We start from the raw sequence: 27,467 nt of genomic DNA on the forward strand, positions 1-27,467 counted from the left end.
CTCTTAGACCTAAACCCTCAAAGGTGTTAGGCATCCAACTCCGACAGAAATCAATGGGATTTAGGTGCCCAAATACCTTTGAGGACCAGTGCCTTAAGAGTTTAGGTTTACTTTTTATACTAGTTAAGCCAAAGTCTGTGCTGACTTACACTTTATGTGACTCCACTACAGAGAACAAATTAATCAAAGTACAATAATGTGAGGGATATAAATTAAACCCAGGAGCCAAAATTCTCTGTGCACCTCCATCCAACCTGTGTGAAACCAGAATACAGGCCCTTGGAGGGAATTTTTACCTCCCGATTTCCTACCACCGCCGACAATGGCTCGGGAAAGATGCTGCATTTTTGAAACTAGTAACTAGAGGCAGGTCTGTGACACCGGCTCCTACTACAGACAAATCAAGGCAAAAGCCGCGTCCTGCAGGGCCCGGAAGAGTCGAGTCACCGAGAGCCCACTGACCAGCCCCTGCCGGGGAGCCGGGCTCTCTGGGCCCGGGGTCTCGCATGTCCGTCCGCTGCATTAGCCGGGTCCCCGCGGCTGAGGAAGGCTCCAGGCTTACAGCCCACAAGGGGTTTGGGCTCACAGGGAGTCACCGCTCCGGCGGAGGGGGGCAGAGGGAGGGCTGGACGCCGGCCAGCGGCGGCCGCTGCAGCCCCCTCGGCCCCCCTGCACACACACGCCCCCGTCGCTCCGTGTCACTCCGCAGCCGCCCCCCGCCCTCTGTCTGTCGCGGCGGCGGTAGGCAGGAGCCGGAGCCGGAGCCGGGGCCGGGCCGGCCTGTGGTGAGCGCGAGCCCGGCCGCAGGGGGCGGGCTGGAGAAGCGCCTCCCTCCAGGTGCTGGGGACCGGAGTCCGGAGAGAGACGCGGCGCGGCTGCTGCTGGAGGCTGGTCCGGGGAGGTGAGCGGGTCCCGGGCGGGGCGGGAGGATGCATCCCCCCCAGCGCACATCTCCGCGGTGGGCTGCACGGGGGCGGGGAGGGCCCTCGGGCGAGCCTTGTGCTCCCAGCCCCACCGTGGGCCAGAGCCCTGCGGCCCCATTCATCCAGTGCCCCCGCTCCCGCCAGTGGGAGCATCTCCCTCTCCATCGTCGGGCCGGGAGCATCCCGGGCTGGGCAGAGCAAGCGCCGGGGGGAGGGGAGGCAGCGCACAGACCTGCGCTGCTGGGGCCACAGGCTGGGGGCTTCAGCCCAGCGACTGGCTGCCCGCTGCCCCTCAGCCCAGCAGCGCCCTGCCAGGCCTGATGTCGCTTCTCCCCCCAGAGCCCCACTCCACCCCCGAAGGAGCAGCTAGGGGGGCGCATTCTGCACTGATCGTGAGCCTCTTTTTGCGCGCACACCCTGCAGTTCAGTGGGGCACACACAGGGCCGGCTCTAGCCGTTTCGCTGCCCTAAGGCCGGGGCACGCCATGGGGGGCGCTCTGCCGCTCGCCGATCCCGCGGCTCCGGTGGACCTCCCGCAGGCGTGCCTGGCACGCAGGGTGTAAAGTCAGCCCAGAACTGGACCCAGTGCATGTTATCGTGGGCAGGTCATATTTTGAAAAGCACCAAAGTCACTTTCAGTGTCAGCTATTGTCAGTGGGACTCCAGCTGGTAAGTGACTTTGGGTGTTGGGAAAAGTCCCCTGAGAAGGAAGTAGTACCAGGCCAAATTCTGCTCTGTTGCACACCAGTCATTTCTTCTCTGACTTATTATGGTAGCAGCTAGAGGCCCCAACGAAGATCAGAGCCCCCATTGTGCTAGGCACTGTACAGATGAATAGTGAGAGAGGGTCCCTGTTCCCAGAAAGTTTACAATCTAAAGAGACAAAGCATGGGAGTGGGGAGTGACATAAAGAGAGAAATGACTTGTCCAAGGTCCTACAGTAGATCAATGACAGAGGCAGGAATAGAATATAGGGCTGGCCTACACGTAAAAATATCTGCGTTGCTCAGGGATGTGAAAAATCCACTCTCCCCTGAACATCATCGCTCTGCAGGGGCGGCTCCAGGCCCCAGCATGCCAAGCGCATGCTTGGGGTGGCATGCCGCAGGGGACACTCTGCTGGTCGCTGGGAGGACAGCAGGCAGGGCTCCAGTGGACCTCCCGCAGGCGTGCCTGCAGAGGGTCCGCTGGTCCCGCGGCTTCGGTAGAGCTGCACGACCAGCGGACCCTCCACAGGCACGCCTGCGGGAGGTCCACCAGAGCCGCGGGACCAGCGACCGGCAGAGCGCCCCCTGTGGCATGCCGCCGTGCTTGGGGCAGTGAAATGTCTAGAGCCACCCCTGTCGCTGTGCCGATATAATCCCCGGCATAGTAGCTAGGTTGATGGAAGAAAGCTTCCATTGACCTAGCTAACATCACTCAGGGAGAGGGAGTACCTACAGCAACAGAAAAATCTCTTCTGTTGGTGTAGGATGTGTCTACGCTACGGGTTTATGCCACCATACTAATTGCACCATAGCTATTCTGGTGCAGCCCTACGGCGTAGACATAGGTTTCCTGGATCCTAGCCTAGTTCCCCAGCCTCTGTGCCACATTGCCTTTCACATGACACCAGTGTAAATGAGAACAGACTTTGGCTCAGTTGTCTATGTGCAGAGTGGGAAACCACTGTGGATTCTTTGAAGATGAAAGGACTTAATTGTTAGAGAAGGTGTTTTAATTAATTATTTTACTTAAAAACAGGTTATTTGACTAGAAGCTTTTCTCTTTATCATTTTTTCCCTTTCAGTTTTTGACATTCTGTCTCATTTTTCTATGTTTCTGTTGCTCTGTATTTTTCTTCTCTTTTCACTTCTTTCTTTCTTTCTTTCTTTCTTTCTTTCTTTCTACACATTCCTAGAAGCTACAAGAGGAAAATTAAAAAGGAAACCATCATCTTGAAAAGCATATTTCTGACTGAAAAATTTGTATTATCCATAGTAAAAAGTAACACTCAAGATAACTATAAGTGAAATAAGTTGGCAAAAAACAAATATTTTCACTTTTTTAGTTGTGTACTTTGTCCATTTGACAACACTTTGTGTAGAGTCAGTTTATCGTTTTTCCCCTGTAAAGTCAGTCAGTCTGTGTCTCCCTGGCAGAACCAACCCTTATCAGCTTCAGTAGAGCAGCAGACTAAAAGATTTATTTGATAGTATCCTGTTAACTATCAAACAACCTGTAGAACAGGGATTTAGAATTTACCATGTGTGACAGACCCAGACCAGTGAGGTACAGGAGTCTGGTAGAGGGCAGATATACTGGTCACTGGATGAGTAGTTTTCTGTTCCCTGAGTGACTAGAGCAGGGGGTGCACTAGAGTAATCAGGAACCTGCTAGAACCAATTAAGATAGACAGGCTGATTAGATCACCTGCAGCCAATCAAGGCAGGCTAATCAGAGCACCTGGGTTTAAAAAGTAGCTCATTCCAGTCAGGCGAGGAGGAGCCAGAGGAGAAAAAGTGCGTGTGAGGAGCTGGGAGCAAGAGGCACAAGGAGCTAAGAGTGAGAGGGTGTGCTGCTGGAGGACTAAGGAGTACAAGCGTTATCAGACACCAGGAGGAAAGTCCTGTGGTGAGGATAAAGAAGGTGTTTGGAGGAGGCCATGGGGAAGTAGCCCAGGGAGTTGTAGCTGTCATGCAGCTGTTACAGGAGGCACTATAGACAGCTGCAATCCACAGGGCCCTGGGACGGGAACCCGGAGTAGAGGGCGGGCCCAGGTTCCCCCCAAACCTCCCAACTTCTGATCAGACACAGGAGGAGTTGATCCAAACTGTGAGGAAGATCACTGAGGTGAGAAAATCTGCCAATAAGCGCAGGACCCACGAAGGTAGAGAAGGAACTTTGTCACTCATGCCAAACCATATCATTAGTCCATTAAGTCTGGCACATAGCCTTTGCCTAACACCAACATAAGACCCCAAATGAACCACAAACTAACCAACCAAAAATTCTATATTTAAGACACTTAGCTGGCTAGTTGTGCAGTTAGAGAGATTCCTTCCTTCCTAATCTCCACAGGTGAATTATGACAGTGAAATATTATTAGGTGAAGCATGAGAAATGTGTTTACTTTCTCCTGATTGTATTGGCCGTGTCAACACTGGTTCTTCACTTGTGGGGTAACTCCCTTCTCTTCATGTGTCAGTATAATAATGCCTGCATCTGTAATTTTCACTCCATGTATCTGAAGAAGTGAGTTTTTTACCCATGGAAGCTTATGCCCAAATAAATCTGTTAAGCTTTAAGGTGCCATTGGACTCCTTGTTGTTTTTGTGGTTACAGACTAACACGACTATCCCCTGATACTTTCTCTTGACTGACTACACATTTTATTTTTAAAAATTCCAAATAAAGATCCATCTGGCTGTCTTCCCAATTCTGCCAGTGCTGTTAAAAACAGGAAACCATTATTATGTATGGATGATTTTGAATACTAGTTAATTTTGTGGAATTCTACTTGTATAACAGCTTTGGGAGTTCCCTAAAACCATCAGACACTCTTGATCCTATTGCTTATTGGTAGCACCCAAGAAAACAGCTCAAGGAATGTAGCGGTGGATGAAATATTCCTTGTAAATTATTACTGGATGCCATAACCTTAGCTTAATGAGTTTCTTAATACTTTGTACTCAGCAACATTGCCTTAAGGGTATGTCAGCCTGTTTTTTGCCATGCTGTCTTCCAATCTGTAATTTTCAAAGCAACTGGTGGTGGAATCTCTGAAGCCGGCAATCTTGACATCACATCTGTTGAGTACTTGATTTGTGACATATGTCTTAACCTTAGACAACAACGTCCCAGAGCACTCCAAAAGCACAGAATGTTGGATCAAAATTTCAGTGAAGTGCTGCTTTTATGTTAATAATGGGTTTTCACAAACATAATTTTCCTAAGTTTGCAATACAATTCAGCCACCAATATCCTCTCCTCCCAAATGCTAGTTGCAATGCAGTCACCTGCATCTCTTGATCCAGCATTTTTCAGTCCCATCCTGGTGCTTCCTAATACTTTCCCTAATTATCTGGCTTTTTTCCACATCCCTATTTCCATTCTCCCACTCACCAGGGGTCTCAGGAGCACAGGGTTTTGTCCCATGGTGGTTTTGCTTCTGAAGATGATACATGTCTATGGGAATGAAAGTAGAATGGGCAAGTTGTCTTGCAGAGAAGCCATCACCGCATGTCCTTTCACAGCTCCCAGCTAGGGCCGGATGGGCATTTGCCTATATTTGTGCTACCTGCTACTATAGCTACAGTCAAAGTGAGGGGAGCATGGAAAGCGGAGATGTTTTCACACCCATCAGTCTAAATGATGTTTGTGATCCAGGCAGTCACCAGCACTTCTCAGCATAACAATTGTCGTAGATTGTTCACTCAAGATTTTCAATACTGTTGTTAAATTTAAAATTGACTCAGGTGCATAGGCATGAAGGAGATGCACTAAAATGAAGCTGTTACAGATATTGCTCAGTAGCCTACAGGGACAGTTGAGTTAGTTCAATATATATATATAGCTACAAAGGCAAGGATGCCTTTGAATGATTGTTTGAATGTTCCCTTTGTCTTTAATGGAGTCACTGCAAGTAGTAACCATACACCAAACCACAGCTATTGAAATGGGCCTCGTATACTACATAGAGGAAGTTGGAACAGTATTAAGTGAAAAAGGCCTGCTTAAATTATAACTAGTGTGGAACCTCTTGAAAGAGGGGGCCATAACTCTTAATCAGAACAGTCTAAACTTTGCCCATACTTCTGCTTCCTAATGTGGTGAAAGAACCAGTCAGGATGGGGAAGGATAGTGTAATGGAGCACAGTCCTGAACTGACAATGGTGTGCTCATATGGTGCCTTTTTGGAAGGAAAGGGGCATAACTGTATCTGCGTAGACCTAAGAAGGTCAATGTAGCAATAAGGAAGAAAGGTATAGTCTTCCCATCATAGAAGCTACAATCTCAGAGTGAAATGCTAAAAAGTGTCCATTCTCATCTGGGCATTCCAAAAGAAGTAGTCAATTCCATTTTTATGTGTACAGTATAACTTCCAGCCTCCATTTCCCACAAGAGAATAGTCTGGTGGGGAGATGAAGTACAAATTGATAAGGGTTTCAGAGGGGTAGCTGTGTTAATCTGTATCAGCAAAAAGAACGAGGAGTACTTGTGGCATCTTGGAGACTAACAGATTTATTTGGGTATAAGCTTTCGTGGGCTAAAACCCACTTGGCAACACCCATTTTTTTATGTTCTCTGTATATATCTATCTATCTATCTTCCTACTGTATTTTCCACTGCATGCATCTGATGAAATGGGTTTTAGCCCACGAAAGCTTATGCCCAAATAAATTTGTAAGTCTCCAAGGTGCCACAAGTACTCCTCGTTCTCTTTGCAAATGGCTAAGAGAATTCTTCAGAAAAAAGCCCATGTCTTAGTTCTCCTGACCATAGGGCAATCTTCATGTCAGGCACTGGAGTGAGTCCACCTCAGCATTTTTTGGCCCCACATATCAGAGCGACATAATTAATTTTGTAGGAAAACGTTTGTCCTTAGGGGACCTGCTAGAAGGATATAAAACAGAGAGGTAATTCAAGTGAATTCAACTGGACAATACTCTCTTCAAGTCCAAAAGATTTTCAGATCTGTATGAGTAGAGAAGTTGATGTTTTGTCTGAATATATTATTATTTGCTGTTAAATATTCTTGTTAAAGATTGCTCATCTTGGCGGGTAGGAGGGTAAGATGTGTACTGTTTCTTTAAATCTGTAGCAGTTAGGTAGAGGTAGGTTTGCAAATGCTCTAAGTCAGTGATACTCAGATCTCAGTAGTTCAGGAGCCAAATTAGCAATCAACATTACCAAAGAGCCACAGTAGTGTGAATTCACTGTTTCATTTACTATATATACATATAATTTTCACCAATTATTATTATTTTATCAGCTAAAATTGGTTAATAACATAGTAAAAGCATCCTGATTGGTTAATACCTTAAACTGGTTACTAATTACAACTACATAATTTCATATGTGCTGCAAAAAGCTGCAGGAAACACATTAAAGAGACATTTGTGGCTCCCAAGCCTCAGTCTGAGTACCACTGCTCTAGGCAGAAGTTCTACATTGAAGGTAAGATAGAAGCTTTAGGGACAATACTGTTTTCCTCATTCTACTAAAGTTTCTTGTTCAGGGTTAGAACAAAATGATTGTGATTTTTATTTTTTTTTTGCCATTGTCACCTGACACCATCTCTGAAAGATCAGGCCAAAACATGATGTTGAGAGCCAGTGTAACCCTGCTTCAGTGTTTCTTCCATTGTTACAGTGCTGAGTGAAAGGTTAATACATATAGAACTGTAATGTTGAATCCTTTGGCCAGCCTTCTCATTCAGGGTAAGTAAAATATCATTAGTTAGTAAGAGGTTGTTTCTTTTTTTGTTAGACTTGAAGGATGTAAGTGATATGATATTGTGCCTGGATTGTCGTACAACTAGATGTGATGGATGTATTTGAACAACAATACAGTTTCGCAATTCTTAGCTTGGCATGCACCCCAGGACCAAGAATGATTTTGCAGATATTTTATCTGGATATAGAGTTGTAAAACACTGGCTTCAGAAAGTAAAACTCGCCTAAATTGAGTCGTTGCATTTAGATTCATTAGCTAGATTTCATTCTTCTTTAGAAAAGTCTTAGACTGTAAACTCTTTGTGGCAGGGGCTGTCTTTTTGTTCTGTGTTTGTATAGCACCTAGCCCAATGGGGTCCTTGTCCATAACTAGGGCTCCTAGATGCTATGATAATGCCAAAAATAACTATTTGTCTTGCACGGTGGAAAAAGAAATAGAGAGACATATTAGACTTCCAGGCTATTTAATAATTTTGTCTCTCTTGTCTTACAAATAGGCTACATTAGGTCCCCTGCAGATTGCTCCAGTACTACAGTCATGAATGGTACTGTGAGATTTCATCATGACAAGTCAACTCACGTAACAACTGTGATAATAAAATACTTATACAAAGTTTTTGTACATAGCTCTCATGATAGTGATCCCAGAAAGAGTTATCATTCTAATTCTACAAAGAGTGCAGAATGATTAAGGTTAGCATTTTCAAACTCATATCCCCCCAAAATCAGGAACTTAAAGCTGTATTTAGGTGCCTGATTTTTTCAGTGGGGGAATCAGAGCAGGGCCGCCCAGAGGGGGGGGCAAGTGGGGTAATTTGCCCCGGGCTCCGCAAGGGCCCCCAAGAGAATGACCGAGGCTCCCACCTCCGCCCCTCTCCTGGAGCCTCAGCGCAACAAGCAGCGCTCCTGCACGGCGCTGCAGCGTCCATCCGGCGGGCCTCCTGAGCTCCACCCCGCTCAGAGCAGCGTGGTCAAGGGGCGGGACTGTGAGCTCCTGGCTGAGCGGAAGGAGCTCAGAAGGCCAGCAGGAGGCGTGCTGCAGCTGTTCGGGGGCATACCGAGCAAGTGAGGAGCTCTGAGTGAGCGGTGGCGGGAGTCTTGGGGCCTTGCAGGAGAGAGAGAAGGTTGGGGGCGGTCAGGGAACAGCGGAATGGGGGTGCGAATTGTGGCGTTCGCGAGGTTGTGTCAGGACTCAGTGGGGTGGCGCGTGGATACAGGAGCCCGGGGCTAGCAGTGGACGAGGCCGAACAAGGGTGGGTTCCAGGTGGGTGTTGAGATGGGGGCTACGGGGACAGGTCGAGGGACATAGGGACAGGAGGGTCGGATGAATATGAGGAGCGGGGCAATTCGGGCAGGAAGTGGGTGGAGCAGATTAGTGAGGCAGGCCAGGCTGTTTGGGAGGCACATGCCCTGCCCTAAGCTCATTCAGCCAGGTCTGAGCTTGCAGAAGAGCCAAGCTGTTGAGTTTCATTAGGGTACCATCCCTTCACTCTCTCAAATGCCATTATAGTCAATATTTAATTTCATGCCATATAAGGAGATTCATGGAGGGGGAGGTAGCTTCATTTTAAAATTAGCCACTGGAGAAGGATCAATGAAGAAGAGCAATATCATCTCCGACCGACCAATGGAGACCACCCCACCTCCTGCAGTTCCCTGAGGCTTCAGAGGGGTTAATTCGCTAGTGGTTCACAACTTGTCCTGGTGACCTCTTTCCTGCAAGACATCTGGTTGTAGACTCCTCATCCCTTATAAATTGAAAAACTTTTTTATATATTAGCACTATTAATGCTGGAGGCAAATGGGTGTTGAGTGGAGGCTGACAGCTCGTGACCCCCGCAATACATTCATGACCCCGCGAGGGTCTCCAACTCCGTTTGAGAACCCCTGGTAATTTAATTTAGCACCAGGTGTCCATTCACATGCGAGTGCTATTTTGGAGCATTTCAGTTCACAACATAGGCTCATCGCCAGATCTGGAACAAGCTTAATGCTCAGTTCGTGGAATATGTCATAAGCTAGCTAAGGACAAACCCCAGTAACATCTACGCCAGTTTTTGAGGACCCATGGAGCCAGTCTCAGAAACGATAAATGCATGGGTTAATAGTCTAAGGCTATTAGCCCAGAATGGGTAAGGAAGGTGTCCTCTAGCCTGTTTGTCAGAGGTTAAGATGTGGATGGCAGGAGAGGAGATCACTTGATCATTACCGTGTTCGTCACTCTCTGGGGGCACTGGCATGTCCCATTTCCAGTAGACAGATACTGGCTGGATGACCTTTGGTTGACCCAAATACCTGTTCTTATATATTCTAACTAACTAATGAAGCCAAATCGATGAATGAGTCAAGGAAGCCAGCAGTGTACAGAACCTGGAAAACTCTGACTGGATGGCCTCAGGCATTGTCACAGCTGAGGTGGTTTCAAAAGTGTTGATTTTTTCTTTTAAGCAGAATATATTTTTATTGTCTTCGTCAAACAATCAAACACAGCAGACGCAAAATTTGCCAACCAGTTCTGAAACCGTCAAACCATGTCCAGGTTTTGGCAGACAGTATTCACAGCTTTTCAATTAAAAAAACACAATTTTGATGGACAAGCATGTCCATGGATTTTTTTCTCTTTTAAAAATGCCTAGTTTTCAATCCAAAAAAAAGTTTTGATGGAAAATATTTGTCCAACCCTTTCAATGAGCTTTCGTGCCTTTTGGCGCTAGCTGATGCTGAGAACCAGTGATACCTTGTAAAGAAGTTTTCTCAAAACTGGGTTTGTGCTGAGATGTGGAATGTTTATTTTCCCCAGGTCTGCTCGTGGAGGGGAGCAAGTGGGGCAATTTGCCCTAGGCCCCATAGGGGCCCCCCCATGAGAATATAGTATTGCAATTCTTTTATGGAAGGGGGCCCCAAACTTGCTTTGCGCTAGGCCCCCTGAATCAGAGTTCCTTGGAATTTACCCCAGAGTAACCTGAGAAGATCATGTAGTCCAGCCTCCTGCTCAAAGCAGGACCAATTGCCAAATGGCCCCCTCAAGGACTGAACTCACAACCCTGGGTTTAACAAGCCAATGCTCAAATCACTGAGCTACTCCTCCTATTCTTGATGTGTTATCAGGTACAGAATATGGCCCATTGTTTCTCATTCATATGTGAAATCTCCATTTGATCATTAAGCACTGGCCTCCTTCTCCACTAAATCTCATAGCTGTTAACCCAAAAGCCTTCTCCCTTACATTTTTTTTTTCCATCTGGAACAGCATTCACATATCTCATCTGCTTTGACTCCGCATCTTCTTTCAAATACATTTGAAAATACATATTTACTCTCTTGCCTGTACTTTTTAATTTCTTTCTTATTATCTCTCCATTGTTATTTATGTATGCAACTATATTACTTAACTGCTTAAAACATTTTGTATTTCAGATTGTATCACTGTCACTATACAGAATAAAAGTGATTAATGCATACTTTATAAAGAAGAGTAAATAGGTTAAATTAGACCCACCAAATTTGCTTTAGAGTGTGTTTTGATTACTCTAGTGTCTTGTAAAAATGTATAATGCTGCATATTTTCTTTTTTAAAGGAAATCATTGTAAGCTTGGTGTCTTGGAAATATGGAATCAATCTCTATGATGGGAAGTCCTAAGAACCTCAATGAAACCTTCTTACCAAATGGTGTTAATGGTATCAAGGATGCCAGTAAGATCACAGTAGGCATATTTGGAAGTGGAGACTTTGCCAAGTCCCTGACCATTAGGCTTATAAAATGTGGATACCATGTGGTTGTAGGAAGCAGAAACCCTAAATTTGCTGCTGAGTTCTTCCCACATGTGGTTGATGTTACTCACCATGAAGATGCTGTATCAAAAACTAACATCATTTTTGTTGCCATACACAGAGAACATTATGCCTCTTTGTGGGACCTCAAGCATTTACTTATAGGTAAAATCCTTGTAGATGTTAGCAACAATATGAGGGTGAATCAGTATCCAGAATCCAATGCAGAGTATTTGGCCTCCCTGTTCCCAGATTCGCTGATTGTCAAAGGATTTAATGTCATCTCAGCCTGGGCACTGCAGTTAGGACCAAAGGATGCCAGCAGAAAGGTATGTTTTGTGTTTGAGTTCATTTAGTGTGTGTGCAGAATGAAAACTACAGTAACTGTAATAACAGCAACTCCCTGGTATCAGCTGTCAGAACAAACACTTATTATCTTTTTCCCAAAACATTATTTTTGTAATTTTTTCCCTAACACCAGAGGTGAAAGTAAGAAGGTATGGTCTGGTAAGGCGTACTGACAAGAGCCGGTACACAGCCGACCGTACCAGCAGGGGACAGCTTCCCTGGGCTGGTAATTTAAAAGGGCCCAGGCTTCCCGGTAGCTGCCGAAGCACCTGGCCCTTTAAATGGTCGCCAAAACCCTGCTGCCTTGAGGCTCCCAACCGCCACTACCACTACTGTGGGGCTCTGGTGGTGATTTAAAGGGCCCAGGGATTTAAAGGCTCCATCCCTTCCACCCAAGGCCCTTCCCCTCCAGTTGAGCCCTTCCCTTGCTCAGGACCCTGGCCCAGCATACCAGTAAGTCCTTTAAGTTACTTTCACCCGCCAAACATCTAAACAAGGCTAGAAGCTGCGTTTCCTGCAGTGCTCTACTTTAGCTGTTAGTGATGGTATCAACTGTTGCAAGAGAAATTGTGGGAAATAAGTGAATGATCTAATTTAAAGCAATTTACTTTCAAAGATGGCAGCTTGGATGTAACTAAAGGCATAGTTTGTTTTGTAGGCCTAGGTCTTCAACTGCCCTGAGCTCACACAGTTGAAGTAAAGGAAGAAGGCAAAAGCAGCTCAACCCTACCTTTAGTCCTCCCCGAATCTTAGGGACCTTTCCACTAGCACAGGATCTCAAGAGCCCCTCATGCTCAAGCTCCATCTCTAAATTGTCTCCCCAGAGTGCCTCCTGTGCAAAGTGGAGGAGCAGAACAGATAGGGGCTCAGCTGCTCGTTAAAGCCGCTTTAAGTTTTTTTTGCGCTGCTGGAGTAGTGAAAAAGTGATTTAAGCAAGGCCAAAAATCTAGTTCTTGGAACCTTTGCTGGTTATGGTGCAACATGAGAAGTAACTAACCTAGCATGGCTCCCAGAGCCAAGGATGAGTTTCCAAATCTGGCGTTTAGAAAACAACCGTCTATTTATTTTTAAACTGAGTAAATTGATATGGAATCAGTGTGATATATATATAATAAAAATGGGACCCTCGCTCACATACATCATTTTACAGAGTCACCTTTCAGAGTGGAACTGTGCTGTATGTAGTTATTTTATTAGACCTTAGTTAAAGTTGAACTCAAAGCTGATCATCGGTAGGTTAAAAAGATGATCAGATGCCATGGTGATGGGCAAACTACATGACTGTAGGTAAAAAAGAAGCAAAATCTAGCACTTTGTTTAAATTGTGTAATAGCACTCTTTTTTTTTTAAGTATAATGAAGTATCCCTTGGATCTTGCAGCTTTTTTTCCCCCTTTAACATCCTGCTAAGCCATCCGTACTTTTTTTCAGAACCTGAGCTGTCAAATGCAGCTCAAATTGTTGTACAAACTATGATTAGTTAAAAAACAGAGGTCAGGTAGGGTTCCTGCTTTGGTTTTTGTTGTTATTGCAGCTGTCCTGGGCCATTAGGTAAGCTTTCTATTAAGGCTGTCAATTAATCACAGTTAACTCACATGATTAATTAAAAAATTAATTGTGGTTAACAAAATTAATCACAATTAATTGCAGTTTTAATCCCACTGTTAAATAATAGAATACCAATTGAAATTTATTAAATATTTTGGATGTTTTTCTACATTTTCAAATATATGGATTTCAATTACAACACAAAATACAAAGTGTATAGTACTCACTTTATATTACTTGTGTTACAAATATTTGCACTGTAAAAATGATAAAATAAATAGTATTTTTCAATTTTATTTCATACAAGTACCATAGTGAAATCTCTATCATGAAAGTGCAACTTACAAATGTAGGGGTTTTTTGTTACATAACTGCACTCAAAACCAAAACAGTGTAAAATTTTAGAGCCTACAAGTCCACTCAGTCCTACTTCTTACACAGCCAATCGCTAAGAGAAACAAGTTTGTTAATATTTACGGTAGGTAATGCTTCCCGCTTCTTATTTACAATGTTACCTGAAAGTGAGAACAGGCATTCACATGGCACTTTTGTAGCCAGCATTCCGAGGAATTTAAGTGCCAGATATGCTAAACATTCGTATATCCCTTCATGCTTTGGTCACCATTCCAGGAACATGCTTCCATGCCGATGGCACTCATTAAAAAAATAATGTGTTAATTAAATTTGTGACTAAACTCCTTGGGGGAGAATTGTATGTCTTCTGCTCTGTTTTTTAACCACATTCTACCATGTATTTCATGTTATAGCAGTCTCGGATGATGACCCAGCATGTTGTTCATTTTAAGAACACTTTCACTGCAGATTTGACAAAATGCAAAGAAGGTACCAATGTGCAATTTCAAAGGATAGCTACAGCACTCAACCCCAGATTTACGAATCTGAAGTGCCTTGCAAAATCTGAGAAGGATGGGGTGTGGATCATGCTTTCAGAAGTCTTAAAGGAGCAAAACTCTCATGCGGAAACTACAGAACCTGAACCACCAAAAAAGAAAATCAACCTTCTGCTCGTGGCATCTGACTCAGATAATAAAAATGAGCATGTGTCAGTTCGCACTGCTTTGGATTGTTATTGAGCAGAACCCATCATCGGCATGGATGCATGTCCTCTGGAATGGTGGTTGAAGCATGAGGGGACATATGAATCTTTAGCGCATTTGGCACATAAATATCTTGCAGTGCCAGCTACAACAGTGCCATGCGAACACCTGTTCTCACTTTCAGGTGGCATTGTAAACAAGAAGCAGGCAGCATTATCTCCTGCAAATGTAAACAAACTTTTGTTTGTCTGAGTGATTGGCTGAACAAAAAGTAGAACTGAGTGGACTTGTAGACTCTAAAGTTTTACATTGTTTTATTTTTGAATGCAGTTATTTTTTGAACATAACTCTACATTTGTAAGTTCAACTTTCATGATAAAGAGATTACACTATAATACTTGTATTAAGTAAATTGAAAAATACTATTTCTTTTATTTTTCAGTGCAGATATTTATAATAAAAATAAATATAAAGTGAGCACTGTACACTGTATTCTTTGTTGTAATTGAAATCAATATATCTGAAAATGTGGAAAACATTCAAAAATATTCATATAAATGATATTCTATTATTGTTTAACAGCGATTGATCATGATTAATTTTTTTAATCACAGTTAATTTTTTAATTGCTTGACAGCCCTACTTTCTATATTTAAGTGATTTATTCATTTTTAACATGATTTTAGCCATTGGCCCAAAGTTCATTCTAATCCTGTAGACATTTTAGTGTTGCGAATACCAGGCATCTTGAAACCAGTTTATATTAACTCAGATGATATATAGTCTTTTTATGTAGGTTACCTTGTTTAATCATTTTTCATATTTCAATATTGACCTGAGTTGTTCATGGGTTAATTTTTGTGGTTCAGTTGATATGCTAGTGACAATAGCTAGTTTAGATCTTTGTACTGTAACATCTGCCTGGAGGCTTGAAATTGTTGATTTCATCTGTGACTAAAAATGATTAATTTGACTTTTCCATCAGGTCTTTATATGCGGTAACAATGTTCAAGCTCGCCATCAAGTTATCGAACTTGCCCGACAGCTGAATTTTATTCCCATTGATTTGGGGGCATTGTCTTCTGCAAGGGAGATTGAAAACTTACCTCTGCGGCTGTTCACATTGTGGAAAGGGCCGGTAGTGGTGGCTATTAGTTTGGCCACTTTTTTCTTCATCTATTCTTTCATCAGAGATATAATACATCCATATGTGAGAAATCAGCAAAGCGACTTTTACAAGATTCCCATTGAGATTGTGAACAAGACTTTACCAGTTGTTGCTATTACTTTGTTGTCTCTGGTGTATTTATCAGGACTCCTGGCAGCTGCTTATCAGCTTTATTACGGCACTAAGTATAGGCGACTTCCTCCCTGGCTGGAGAGTTGGTTGCAATGTAGGAAACAGCTGGGACTACTCAGTTTCTTCTTTGCTACCGTGCACGTGGCTTATAGTCTCTGCTTACCTATGAGGAGGTCTGAACGATACTTGTTTCTTAATATGGCTTATCAGCAGGTAAGGAACATACCATTTTTTATCTAATGACAGAAGAGAGAATCAGAATGCCTTGGTTATACTTGTGTGACATATATCAATGTCTCTGAATACATTTTCAATGGAAAATCTTTGGTGCTACATTGTGACTGCCTATTGGCCAATAGGGAAAGAGGGTACAAGGAGCCCCCTACCTTGTGGCAAGCTTCAAATGGGGTCAGCCACAATCAAGTCCCTCCAGTAGGGGGTGTCTAGCATTCGTTCCATTTTTTAATTCCACCGGGCTTGAACATTACCCTAGAGAGGGTGGGGAAGAGGCAGGCAATGGTAAAATCAGAAGAGCGCTCTTAGTTTCTATCATCTTGGGGTGTAAGGACTGAATGATAATTCGTAAGAAAGCTCAAAACATCTAGCAAGTTCTTTTCCTCTCGCTGGTCCCAAAGATTTTGGTGTGTGTATGTCATAAATGTAGATGTATGTTTTTGAAAAGATTTTTAAGGGTGGCCGCATTAATATACAAACTATACACGGGGATCACTCACTGCGTCACTGAAATGCAGACACTTTTGGGCAGAGGTATGCCAGCTGTTTAATAGCATGCCATAACACTACAGAACTGTCTAGGACAGCAAAATCCTAAGCAAATATATGTTCCTACTAGGGAAAATGAAGATGTTTTATCACTTCTCAAACTAGTGGTAAAAAAATATATTTTGTTTACAAGAAATTCTTTGTTCCTTTACAGTTACTGGCAGGAGGCATTGACTCAGAGTTCTGAGCAGCAGTTAGTTTTATCTCAAAACAATCCTGGACAAAACAGTCATCCTAGGCAGAAAGGTCTGCTTTTCCTAATCAAACTGTCAGTGAGGTGTCTGTTTGCCTCTTCTTCTACACTAGCATTTCATAAAGCAGGTTGGCCATTCAGCATATGAAGTCTGCAGAGACAAGGGATGAAGTAGCAGGTGGGATAGCTCAGTGGTTTGAGCATTAGCCTACTAAACCTAGGGTTGTGAGCTCAATCCTTGAGGGGGCCATTTTGATAGGAAAACGAGTCTTGTGGATAAGGGAGAAGCGGTGGATGTGGTATACCTAGACTTTAGTAAGGCATTTGATACTATCTTGCATGATATTCTTATCGATAAACTAGACAAATACAATTTAGATGGGGCTACTGTAAAGTGGGTGAATAACTGGCTGGATAACCATAATCAGAGAGTAGTTATTAATGGTTCCCAATCCTGCTGGAAAGGTATAACAAGTGGGGTTCCACAGGGGTCTGTTTTAGGACCGACTCTGTTCAATATATTCATCAACGACTTAGATGTTGGCATAGAAAGTACGCTTATTAAGTTTGCGGACGATACCAAACTGGGAGGGATTGCAACTGCTTTGGAGGACAGGGTCAAAAGTCAAAATGATCTGGACAAATTGGAGAAATGGTCTGAGGTAAACCGGATGAAGTTCAATAAAGACAAATGCAAAGTGCTCCACTTAGGAAGGAACAATCAGTTTCACACATACAGAATGGGAAGAGACTGTCTAGGAAGGAGTATGGCAGAAAGAGATCTAGGGGTCATAGTGGACCACAAGCTAAATATGAGTCAACAGTGTGATACTGTTGCAAAAAAAGCAAACGTGATTCTGGGATGCATTAACAGGTGTGTTGTAAACAAGACACGAGAAGTCATTCTTCCGCTCTACTCTGCGCTGGTTAGGCCTCAACTGGAGTATTGTGTCCAGTTCTGGGCACCGCATTTCAAGAAAGATGTGGAGAAATTGGAGAGGGTCCAGAGAAGAGCAACAAGAATGATTAAAGGTCTTGAGAACATGACCTATGAAGGAAGGCTGAAAGAATTGGGTTTATTTAGTTTGGAAAAGAGAAGACTGAGAGGGGACATGATAGCAGTTTTCAGGTATCTAAAAGGGTGTCATAAGGAGGAGGGAGAAAACTTGTTCACCTTAGCCTCTAATGATAGAACAAGAAGCAATGGGCTTAAACTGCAGCAAGGGAGATTTAGGTTGGACATTAGGAAAAAGTTCCTAACTGTCAGGGTAGTTAAACACTGGAATAAATTGCCTAGGGAGGTTGTGGAATCTCCATCTCTGGAGATATTTAAGAGTAGGTTAGATAAATGTCTATCGGGATGGTCTAGACAGTATTTGGTCCTGCCATGAGGGCAGGGGACTGGACTCAATGACCTCTCGAGGTCCCTTCCAGTCCTAGAGTCTATGAATCTATGAAAGTAGCAGCTAAGCAAGTCAAGCCATAATAATGGAAAGAATAAAAGGGGATGGGATCAACAGTGTAGAAAGAAGGGTGAGCATGAAGTATTGAAATAAGACAGCTGAAGAGCATGAATGAATCTATGACAGGCATTGTGATGGGGTCTGTCAGGTCTTCTTTTCCCCCTGCAGGAGGGTTCAGTGTCTAACACCGCCCATTTAAGGAAAATCCACTCAGACTAGTGACCAGCAAGACAGTCCTCCAGAGGCTTAGAAGGGCTAGGAAGAAATACTGACCAGTCAAGGACCAGCAGGCCAATTAAGAAGGCTTGCTTCCTTTTGCTCATGGGCAAAGACTGGGACAGAACAGGACCTCCTCAAGGTTCACCCAGGACCTAGGCCAGAGCCTTGCCTTGCCCTGAGCATAGCAACAGAGTACTTGCATGTGCAGGGAGTTTTTACTCTTTGTTTAAAGGCACAGACAGGCAAATCCTGAGTTGTTGTTTTGTTACTTGGTTGTTAGGAGGAGCTCACGGCGCAGGCTACCTTGCCCCAAGCTGGCAGCCAAATCTTGAAGACTTAGGTGGGAAGCGCCTGGAATATCACACATGGCCCTGATGTGGGGATTACAGTGCAGCTCTGCCTTACACAGAATTCAGCAAGGAACCCTAAGTGTTTAGGCTTACATATTTGTCAAAGGACCTGCTAGTACTTTTTGTTAAGAAGTTCTCATATCTTTTATATTAATTTGAAAATCTCACATGTCATCGTCAATGGTGGCCCCTTGCAAGAACTGACATAATTACAGATTTGATAGACCCCGGGGAACTGGAAATTTGTGAGATCTAGTTGAGTACACAAGTGACTTGACAGTTGAAGTGAATTGTTTCTTTCCTGTCTTGAGGCTATCCAAGCTCATCCATCTTTTTTATGTCTGATGTTAACAACAAAAGAGACAGAGTAATTTAGGAGTTAGTACAAGGAGTTGAAGCAATAGCAAGAAATAATAATAATTTATTTGTAAGTTCAACAAAATAAAGAGAATTGCAGACCCACCCATTTTATAGTGTAGAACATAAATTGTTGATGCCTGAAAAATGTAGATACTTTGTGTCGCAATGTGGAGAATCTCATCTGATTTCCACTGTTTCAACATATCTTTCAACCTAATATGCCCCCAGAACCGGCAGTGATGGAGCAAATAGCTTTTTCTCCAAGACATGAAGAAATCTCTAAAATATTTGATTACATTTTATATTTATTTGTAATCTGTTTTCTTACAAAATTCAGACTGGAGGCTATTACTCATCAAAAGAGCTTTTGTAAATAGTATTTAATATTCTGGAAAATAAAAGCCATCTTTTCTGCTGTCTTCTCAGGTTCATGCAAATGTGGAAAATTCTTGGAATGAGGAAGAAGTGTGGCGAATTGAAATGTATATCTCCTTTGGAATAATGAGTCTTGGCTTGCTTTCTTTGTTGGCAGTTACTTCCATCCCTTCAGTAAACAGTGCCTTAAACTGGAGGGAATTCAGTTTTATTCAGGTGTGTGTGTTCTCTGGTTGTTTGTGTTAATAAGGGGTTTACTGGTTAATAAGAATGCATGTTCATTTTTATTTTGAACCACACTTTTGCTATAGGATGAAATATAAGGGTTTTTTCCCCTTTTAGTAGTAACTGTAAAAATGATACAACTTCTCACTCAACAGAGAGAGTCCCTCTTAGAGTTGGGCAGAAAATGGTTTTCTTGTCCTTCTATTGTTTTCAGGAGTTAAAAATTTTCTCCTGTCTCAAATTGAGTTGAGAAGTCAAAATCTTAAAAATATTTGTGAACCAAAAAATTGAATCTCAGGTTATACAGAATGTTTAGTTTTGATCATTTGAATAATAATTTTGATAGTTTGAAAAGTCATTTCCAACCTGAAAACCAGAATTTTTTGTTTAGGAAGTGTCAGAACAAAACATTTTCCCAATTTTGAAACTCTTTTTCTTGACATTTTTTTGAGTCGAGAGATCTGACAAACTCAGTCCTCTTTTACGAGCCATTTCAATTTTGACAAATGGATATTTTTTGACAAAAGTGATGTGTCAAAAACATTCCAAGCAGCTCTTTCTGTGTGTATTCAGTGAAATCTATCTCCATTAGTGACATTAGTATTTACTGCATTTTACTCTGTTGGCCTTGCAGAACCAACACAGCTAAGACTGAGTAGGCTGGCACTATTCCTTTTTTATTGACAGAATGTATTGGGTTTCAGTCAGTTACACATGTGCAGACGCACTGCAGGCAATTCAACTGAACAGGTGTCACTGAATGGGGATGCACATAACTTTATAACTGAAGATCTAATATGGGCATTAGAACCTTTATTATAGGGGATGATGCCCTGGGTAAAAAGAGCAAAGCTTGACTTTCAGATCCCAGAGTGAATTTGCAGGGCAGGCAGTTAGAACAAAACATCAGTTTACTTGTAAACAGAACAGATTCAATCTGAACTCACTGAGAGACAATAAATATTTTTGTTAACAAAACAAAAGTCTGTCTCTTCTGGTGCTTATTCCTCAAGTGAGCCATCAGAAGTACATAAACTCGTAAACTATATAGACCTTCTTTTCATGCAAATGTCCCTAACTTTTTCTTAAAAAGAGCACATAGAATGTTTTCAGTGTTTTCCAGGAGGTGCCAGCAATACTTCAAGAGAGAAGTAACATATACAGTAATAGCAGGGTTTGGGTGTATTTAGAATAAGTCTACAGGATTCTTGGGGCTATATTGTGGTGTTCTATTGTAAAACTGGTAGAAGAAAAACAGATTCCATAAAGTTTACCTCATAGAGTTTCCACTGAATGATCCCTTCAGGCAATAGGTTTTGGGGCTGCAGAAAGGGCAGGAAATGCAGCTTCCAACACTTCAGGTCCCTGCAATTTTCAGGAAATGACGTGGAAGGACAGCAACCTACCTGGTGCTCCTCACATTTCAGTCTCCATGGCAGTGTGGGTCCCTGTGGTGCAATGCTGCCATTTTCTGTGACTTGCTCCCCATCCAAAGAGGGGGAATTAATGTTGATTCCTGCTAGATTAACTCCCAATACTTAGGCAGGCTGTATTTTTGCATTTTTCAAGGGGAGCCTTTTGTCCCTTCCTCCTGCCCTGGCACGCTTCCTCCCTCCCTTCACACATGAACACCTGAAGCAGAGGTGCATTCGCAATCTCTGGAGGTGAGTGTTAAGCTATCTGAAGTGGCTCACAAGCATGAGTATCAACCTCAGGGCAGACTCTGAAGAAGCAGGGCACAAACCCCAAACAGGCAGCGAGTTCTATACTTAGATTTCACATGTGAACTCCTCAAGCACTACAATAGCCTTAACATGGAGTCACAGACAGTCCTCCTTGCCACTTACGCAAGCTTGACTTTGAGATAGATAGTCCCTTACACCAAAAATCACAGCAATATTCAGGTTACTCCCAGTCCCAAAGGACCAGTCACTTGCACCCTAGATCTCCCCATCAAAGACAATGCTTGTAGTAATCCTATAATAAAATAATTTAAGATTTATTAACTAGCAAAAGAAATACAAGGTTAAATTAGATAAATGTACACACACATGAGTTACAGTCTAAGATTCAAAAAGGTAATAGAAGCTGCTGTATTGTGGAAGCTCTGTATGTCTTTTAGGGCTAACCCAGGCCAAGCAATAGGAAACTCTTGCTTATGCTTAGAAATCTTTACCCCTCAGAGTTCAAGCAGCATAGAGATATAGTTCTTGTCAGGAATTTATATTCACTTCCCCCAAAGTTCAAGGTGATGGGATAAGGCCTCTTGTGTGTCTCCACTTCAAGAGTGTGGGGGGAGCAATCAACAAAGTCTATGTCCTTTGATGTTTCAGAATGGCTCATTTGGTTTCAGTGGGCTTTCTTGTATGCAGGACCTAACACCTTCTATAGGAAGCTGGCATTTTACATTATTTAATGCTTCTTTCCTGTTTGAGTTATACAGTTACAGAGGTTTACAATGCAAATGCTTTATCTAACCTTATAACATAGGGTATAGATGTTAAGTGAGATTAATACATGCAGCATCCTGCAAGCATTTCATAAAGTCTAAACACAATCTTATAACTCTAATATCTATTTTAACAGTGCTAACACCCAGGTGAGACAGACTGGTTTCCAGCTATGCATTTTGTCAGTATTCACTGAGGCCTAGGGGCCTTGGCATGAGCTGGCACCCTGGTCTGCCAGCATCACAGTGGGAACATGCCACGTTGTCCTTGTTGTCCTTCTTCCACTTCCATATACTTTATTTTTATTTGCTGCCCTCCATACACTACAGCATGCAGGGCCTTTGAAGGGCAAAGCATAGCTAGCTCCCAGATGCATTCTACTCATGAGACTGGATGTAAGAGATTGCATTTGCTATACATGTGGCATAAAGGAGGCCTTTCATCCCCATCAGCAGGCATTCCTGACTTGCAGAAGTCACCATTATAATAATAATGCCACTGTTTGATGAGAGACAGACTGTCATGTCACGGGACCAACTCAGAACTGTCTGCCCCGAATTAGGAACTGCCATGCAGCAGCTGGGAAAATGCAGGCATGGCAGCCCAACATATGTGTAGATCACATAGAAGGATCAGAAGAACACTTAGGAATAAGCTGTGGTGAAGCACTTCATATACTTCCTGCGTGTAACACATCTTAAGTAGTACTGAAAGCTGATAGAGAAGCAAATAGACATAACCAGCAAGAGGCATTGAGGGATACAAAAAGCACACTTAATTGAGGCATACCAGAAGCACAATTAATCACAGAAAGACGTCAGCATGAAATGAAATTATTGTCACCTTTAAGCTGTGGTTATTGATATGAAGTACTAATAGACTTATGTCTGTTGCCGGGACACATTCTGATAGAGCATGTCTGAAAAGTGTGTATTTTGCTATAGTTTGGAGTGTATTAATGTAGGCCTTATTCCGAGTCCTGTCTGACTAAGGTCTGGTTTGTCCCATTGTAATTACATTGCCTAGTTCATAATCCTGTCACTGTTGACTGATTTTTGTCTATGTAGACTCAGACACTTTAAGGTCAGAAGGGACCAGCGTGATCATCTAATCTGACCTCCTGCACACTGCAGCCACAGAACCTCACCCACTGCTGAAACTTATTCAGCTCAATCTTGAAGCCGATTAGGTTTTTTACCTCTACTGCTCCCTTTGAAACCCTGTACTAGAACTTCACTCCTCTGTTAGTTAGAAACCTTTGCCGAATTTCAAGCTTAAACTTGTTGATAGCCACTTTACATCCATTTGGTCTTGTGTCCATATTGGCGCTTAACTTAAATAATTCTTCTCCCTCCCTTGAATGTATCCCTCTGATGTATTTATGGAGAGCAATCACATCTCCTCTCATGTAACACACATCATCACTACTTTAATAATTAGGGTTCTAGAAGGGCTTTGTAAATTATAGCCATTTTAAGGTGAGTGATACTGAACATTGCATTAGCTGCAATTGTCAGGGGTGTTCTGTCTGTGGAGGGATTCCTCCTTCTCTGTCCTTGGGTTTCTGTCAAGTGGGGAATCTATAGGAAACCTCCAACAGCGGTTGCTGAAGGAATGTGTTGAATCAGCACTTCACCCAACTGATCTGGCTTTTCCCTGTCCCTGACAAGTGCCACCCACTTCTTAGGTAATGAAGAGAAGCAAAGTTATGGCCCTTTGCATTTCCATAACCTCACTACCAGGCAGACTTTCTCCTTCAGAAGTTCTCTGCCTGGGACTATGCTAGAGATGATGGTATGAACTAAATCTTCAGTTTAAAATACAACAACAGTTAGTCACAGGTGATTTGAGCCATACATCCAGTGTATGATCAGGAACTCAAGCAGCAAGTCATGCATTTGTATCTTTTCCTTACCAAAGTTTCCAAACTTGGGTCTCGGGGTAGGGGTAGAAATGTGCATACAGGCAAATCATTGCACAATTATTTTGTGGTCTTTGGAATGCACTAGAATGCACTAGTATGCCACAACTATTCCCACTGTAATAAAAATCAACTTGTTTCTAGTTATCACAGCTTATAAACAGTAATGAAATGCTGAGAGATGATTCAAGACGTCTGCCTGGTGTGCAGGACATTCCTCCTCTAGACATGCCCTCGTGAAACTGCATTACACATTAAAGAGAATTTGGACAAATTGTCTTTTTAATTATCACCTTTGGTGTGCAATGGCAGTAATAATTGAAACACAAGGTGTTTCCTTGGGATTAATGACTAACTAAATGTAATGGTCTTTAGCTGTTTCTCAGGGCATTAAATGTTCCCTAGCTACTCATTAATTCTTAGGAAACATCCTCTGCCTCAAGCCTTGTTTCATAATCACTGACCTTACAAGGATTATTTTACCAAGGAAAATGAAGCTGGCATTCCACCACACATTAACAGTGATTAAGTTCAGATCTCATATAGAGTGCGTAGGCAGAGCCAGATAAAATACAGCAAATGCCCTTTTAGAGCTATTTCTCCATCTACTGAAATACAATATTATAAAGAAGGTTTGCACTTAATGATTATAATCCTGCCTGAAATCAGCAGGAGATGCAGAGTGGAATAAGGGCTGGTCAGCTCAGTATCGCCAGGGGAGTTGGTGATAGAGTAGCATGACACTAGTTTTACTCCTGTATCTAGCAGAAGCATAGATTTTTCCAAAGCAATGAATCATGGAATATCAGGGTTGGAATGGACTTTAGGAGGTCATCTAATCCAACCCTCTGCTCAATCCCCAGACAGATTTTTGCTCTAGATCCCTAAATAGCCCCCTCAAGGGATAGAGCTTGCAACCCTAGGTTTAGCAGGCCAATGCTCAAACCACTAAGCAATCCCTCCCCTTAGTTGCTAAAATTCTCACTTCTATCCTACAACTGAGGGCTCAGTGTAAGACCCTGCAAAACTAGAAGCTGGGATTCAGGGGATTCTGAAAAGGACCCTGCAAAGCAAGAGTCGAGAGGAAGTACCTCCCTTCAGGGCCTGATTGGCACCCCACAGCCCACTGACTGGCCGATACCAGTATATAAACCAGGAAGCCATGATGAGGAGCTGTCTGAGCAATGACACAGACCACCTGTCTGCTTTTGACCCTGCTAATGACAGTTCCAAGATGCTGGCTTCTGACCCTGGTTTGTTCTTTCCCTGTCTCTCTGATTGTTATCTGTAACCTGGTGCCTGACCCTGATTTCCTGATAACATAACCTTGCCTTCCTCTTGACACCTGACTCTGTTTGCCCTCTAATCTATCTTCAAGTCTGACCTCCTGGCATTGGACTTGGACTGACTTCTGCTCCGACCACTGGGTCAGACCACCTACATCCTGGTTGTGATACTCAGCATCATTACAGCTGTTCAGTTTCTGACCTCCCCCTTCTGACACTCACCCTTCTGAGAGCCGCACACTCATGCGCATGCTGTTTCTAGCTCACTTTGCTGAATACACTTGGTTTCTAGGGGCTTGTGTAAATGGTAATTTACTGTATGGCAAGCCACAGTGTTAATCTACAGCACATCAGTTTGCCTCACAGTAATATCTTGTGTGGACACTGCTACAGTGCACTGAAAGTCCCAGAGTGCAGCTTGGCATAGTTTCACTGCACTGTAGCAGTTTCCACATGGGATCTTACTGAGTGGCAAGCTGGTGCACTGTAGATTCACACTGGGCCTTGCCAGTTGCCATGTAGACAAGTCCTAACTAAGTTAACTAGTCACACTTTTCAGGAGTACATCATGTGTTTGTTATTGTGCTGTATCACACCTAAGTGGAGGGGAGGGATAGCTCAGTGGTTTGAGCATTGGGCTATTAAACCCAGGGGTATGAGCTCAATCTTTGAGGGGGGCCACTTAGGGATCTGGGCCAAAATCAGTATTTGGTCCTGCTAATGAAGGCAGGGGGCTAGACTCAAGGTCCCTTCAGTTCTAGGAGGTTGGTATATCTCCTATTATTACCTAAGTAACAATCAGAACAGTGCACGAGCCTAGACTATATGAAGAGCAGCCCTTTTCTAGCTGGGCAGGTTTACTAGTGCAGAGGGAGGAGATGAAGAGGGTAGTAAACTCAGAAGAAAACCCCATACTCCATCCCTTGTGTGACTGGAGTTTAATTGTTGTCAGGCTCTCTTTTAGGTGCAACAGTAACATAATGTTCTGTCAAATCTTAGTCCCCTGATGGCATACAAATAAAACTAAGCTTTCTCTGCTTAAAGGATGAAAAATGCCTGTAAAGCATTTCATTATCACTGGCTTTCTCCAATAATTGTTATATAGTATTACCCATAGCTGAGCCTGCTGAAGAAATGAGCAGTCAGATTCACTAAGTTGTTCCATGTTTACACTGGTGTAACAGCACTGATTTCAAGGGAATCACACCAGCATAGAACTGGAGCAATGCAGTGGTGAGTCAGGCCCTAGCTTTTATTTGTCATCCGAATTTCTTTCCAGAATATCCAGAAGATCCTGTGTATGCCAAATATAGACTAGATCCTGTCTGGTATAGATGTTCAATTTCTTGGGAATTTTTGTTCTTGTACTTTTTAACTAAATGAGGTAGTACATCTAAACAAATGCCAGCACAACTCTGGAAACCATTCTGTGCACCGGAAAAAGTAATGCATAGAAAATAGCAGCTTGCTATATGCAAAAGTCTTACCTTCCTCAAAAGACTGACAAAAAATATTTCCCTTTTTTGTGTCACTGAATCTTTTTTCCTTTTGCCCTTCAGGCTGTACTGTTCCTTAACAACAGGACAGAGGTTAGGTTTCTACCTCTTTATTTTTACTGTAGTTAGAGAACAAAATCTTGCTAGCCAGTTTTGATTATTCTTCCACTAAATATTTCCCAACTGAATGAGACATTACATCAGTTTTGGTGGTGAAGTGTTTCCTTTCATACGATAAACACCACAGTTAAGAGCACTGCTCCAGTAATTTTTAAGGTGGTTTGGGATTTCTAGAATGCAGGCTAATGCTTTTAACTCAGTCTGCATAATTGTTCTGTTGACGATGTGCTTAGGATTAGGTGTGGAGTGTAGCCCCCTACACTCCAGATATCCCCATTAACTAGTTGTCAGGGAAGGGATGTGATATTAAAATGAAAAGTTTTAAAGCACTCAATTCAAGAAATTAAGTTAAGCCAACGTTAAGATTACCTGTGCAACTTTACCTCTTGTACGTAAGCATAGAGACATAGCACATTTCCACTTGTGATATTTTAAAAATATACTATACAATTTTTTCCTACAACTATTTACACCTGTAACAGGCTGTTTTGTACTGCCTGATAAAGGGTGGCAACAAAAATTGTTTATACACAAAAGAATGGGGGTAAGAATCCCTATGGAAGCCCTAATCACATGCGTTTTATAAGGATGTCAAAAAAGTTATATTATTTCAGAAGGAAAGAACAATCATGCAGCTAAGAATCATTTTTAAGTCAGATTCAGCTATCATTACAGATGCAATCTTAATTTCCTGACTACTGAGTGCTTAACTGGGCAGCTTTAATGTTCTTTTTGCATAGGTTTTTGCAAGGAATTTCCCATAGTTTTTTGAGCAATAGGAAGAAAAGGCAGGGCTCCAGCATCTCATACTGGATTTTATCTGGGGAGTCTCCAGTTAATG

At 42.7% G+C, this 27,467-nt stretch overlaps 1 protein-coding gene across 1 annotated transcript in view; it reads left to right on the forward strand.

The window, feature by feature from the left end:
• The first annotated feature begins 826 nt into the window (after nt 1-826).
• STEAP2 (STEAP2 metalloreductase) overlaps nt 827-27,467 on the forward strand; it is a 29,527-nt gene continuing 2,886 nt past the window's right edge. The window contains exons 1-4 of the mRNA XM_032780897.2: nt 827-901; nt 10,939-11,461; nt 15,071-15,598; nt 19,180-19,344. Of these exons, the coding sequence (XP_032636788.1) occupies nt 10,970-11,461; nt 15,071-15,598; nt 19,180-19,344 (1,185 nt within the window). The 5' untranslated portion in view covers nt 827-901; nt 10,939-10,969. The remainder of the gene's footprint in view (nt 902-10,938; nt 11,462-15,070; nt 15,599-19,179; nt 19,345-27,467) is intronic.

Source organism: Chelonoidis abingdonii, chromosome 2 (assembly GCF_003597395.2).
Source record: "Chelonoidis abingdonii isolate Lonesome George chromosome 2, CheloAbing_2.0, whole genome shotgun sequence".
NCBI classification, from domain to species: domain Eukaryota; kingdom Metazoa; phylum Chordata; order Testudines; family Testudinidae; genus Chelonoidis; species Chelonoidis abingdonii.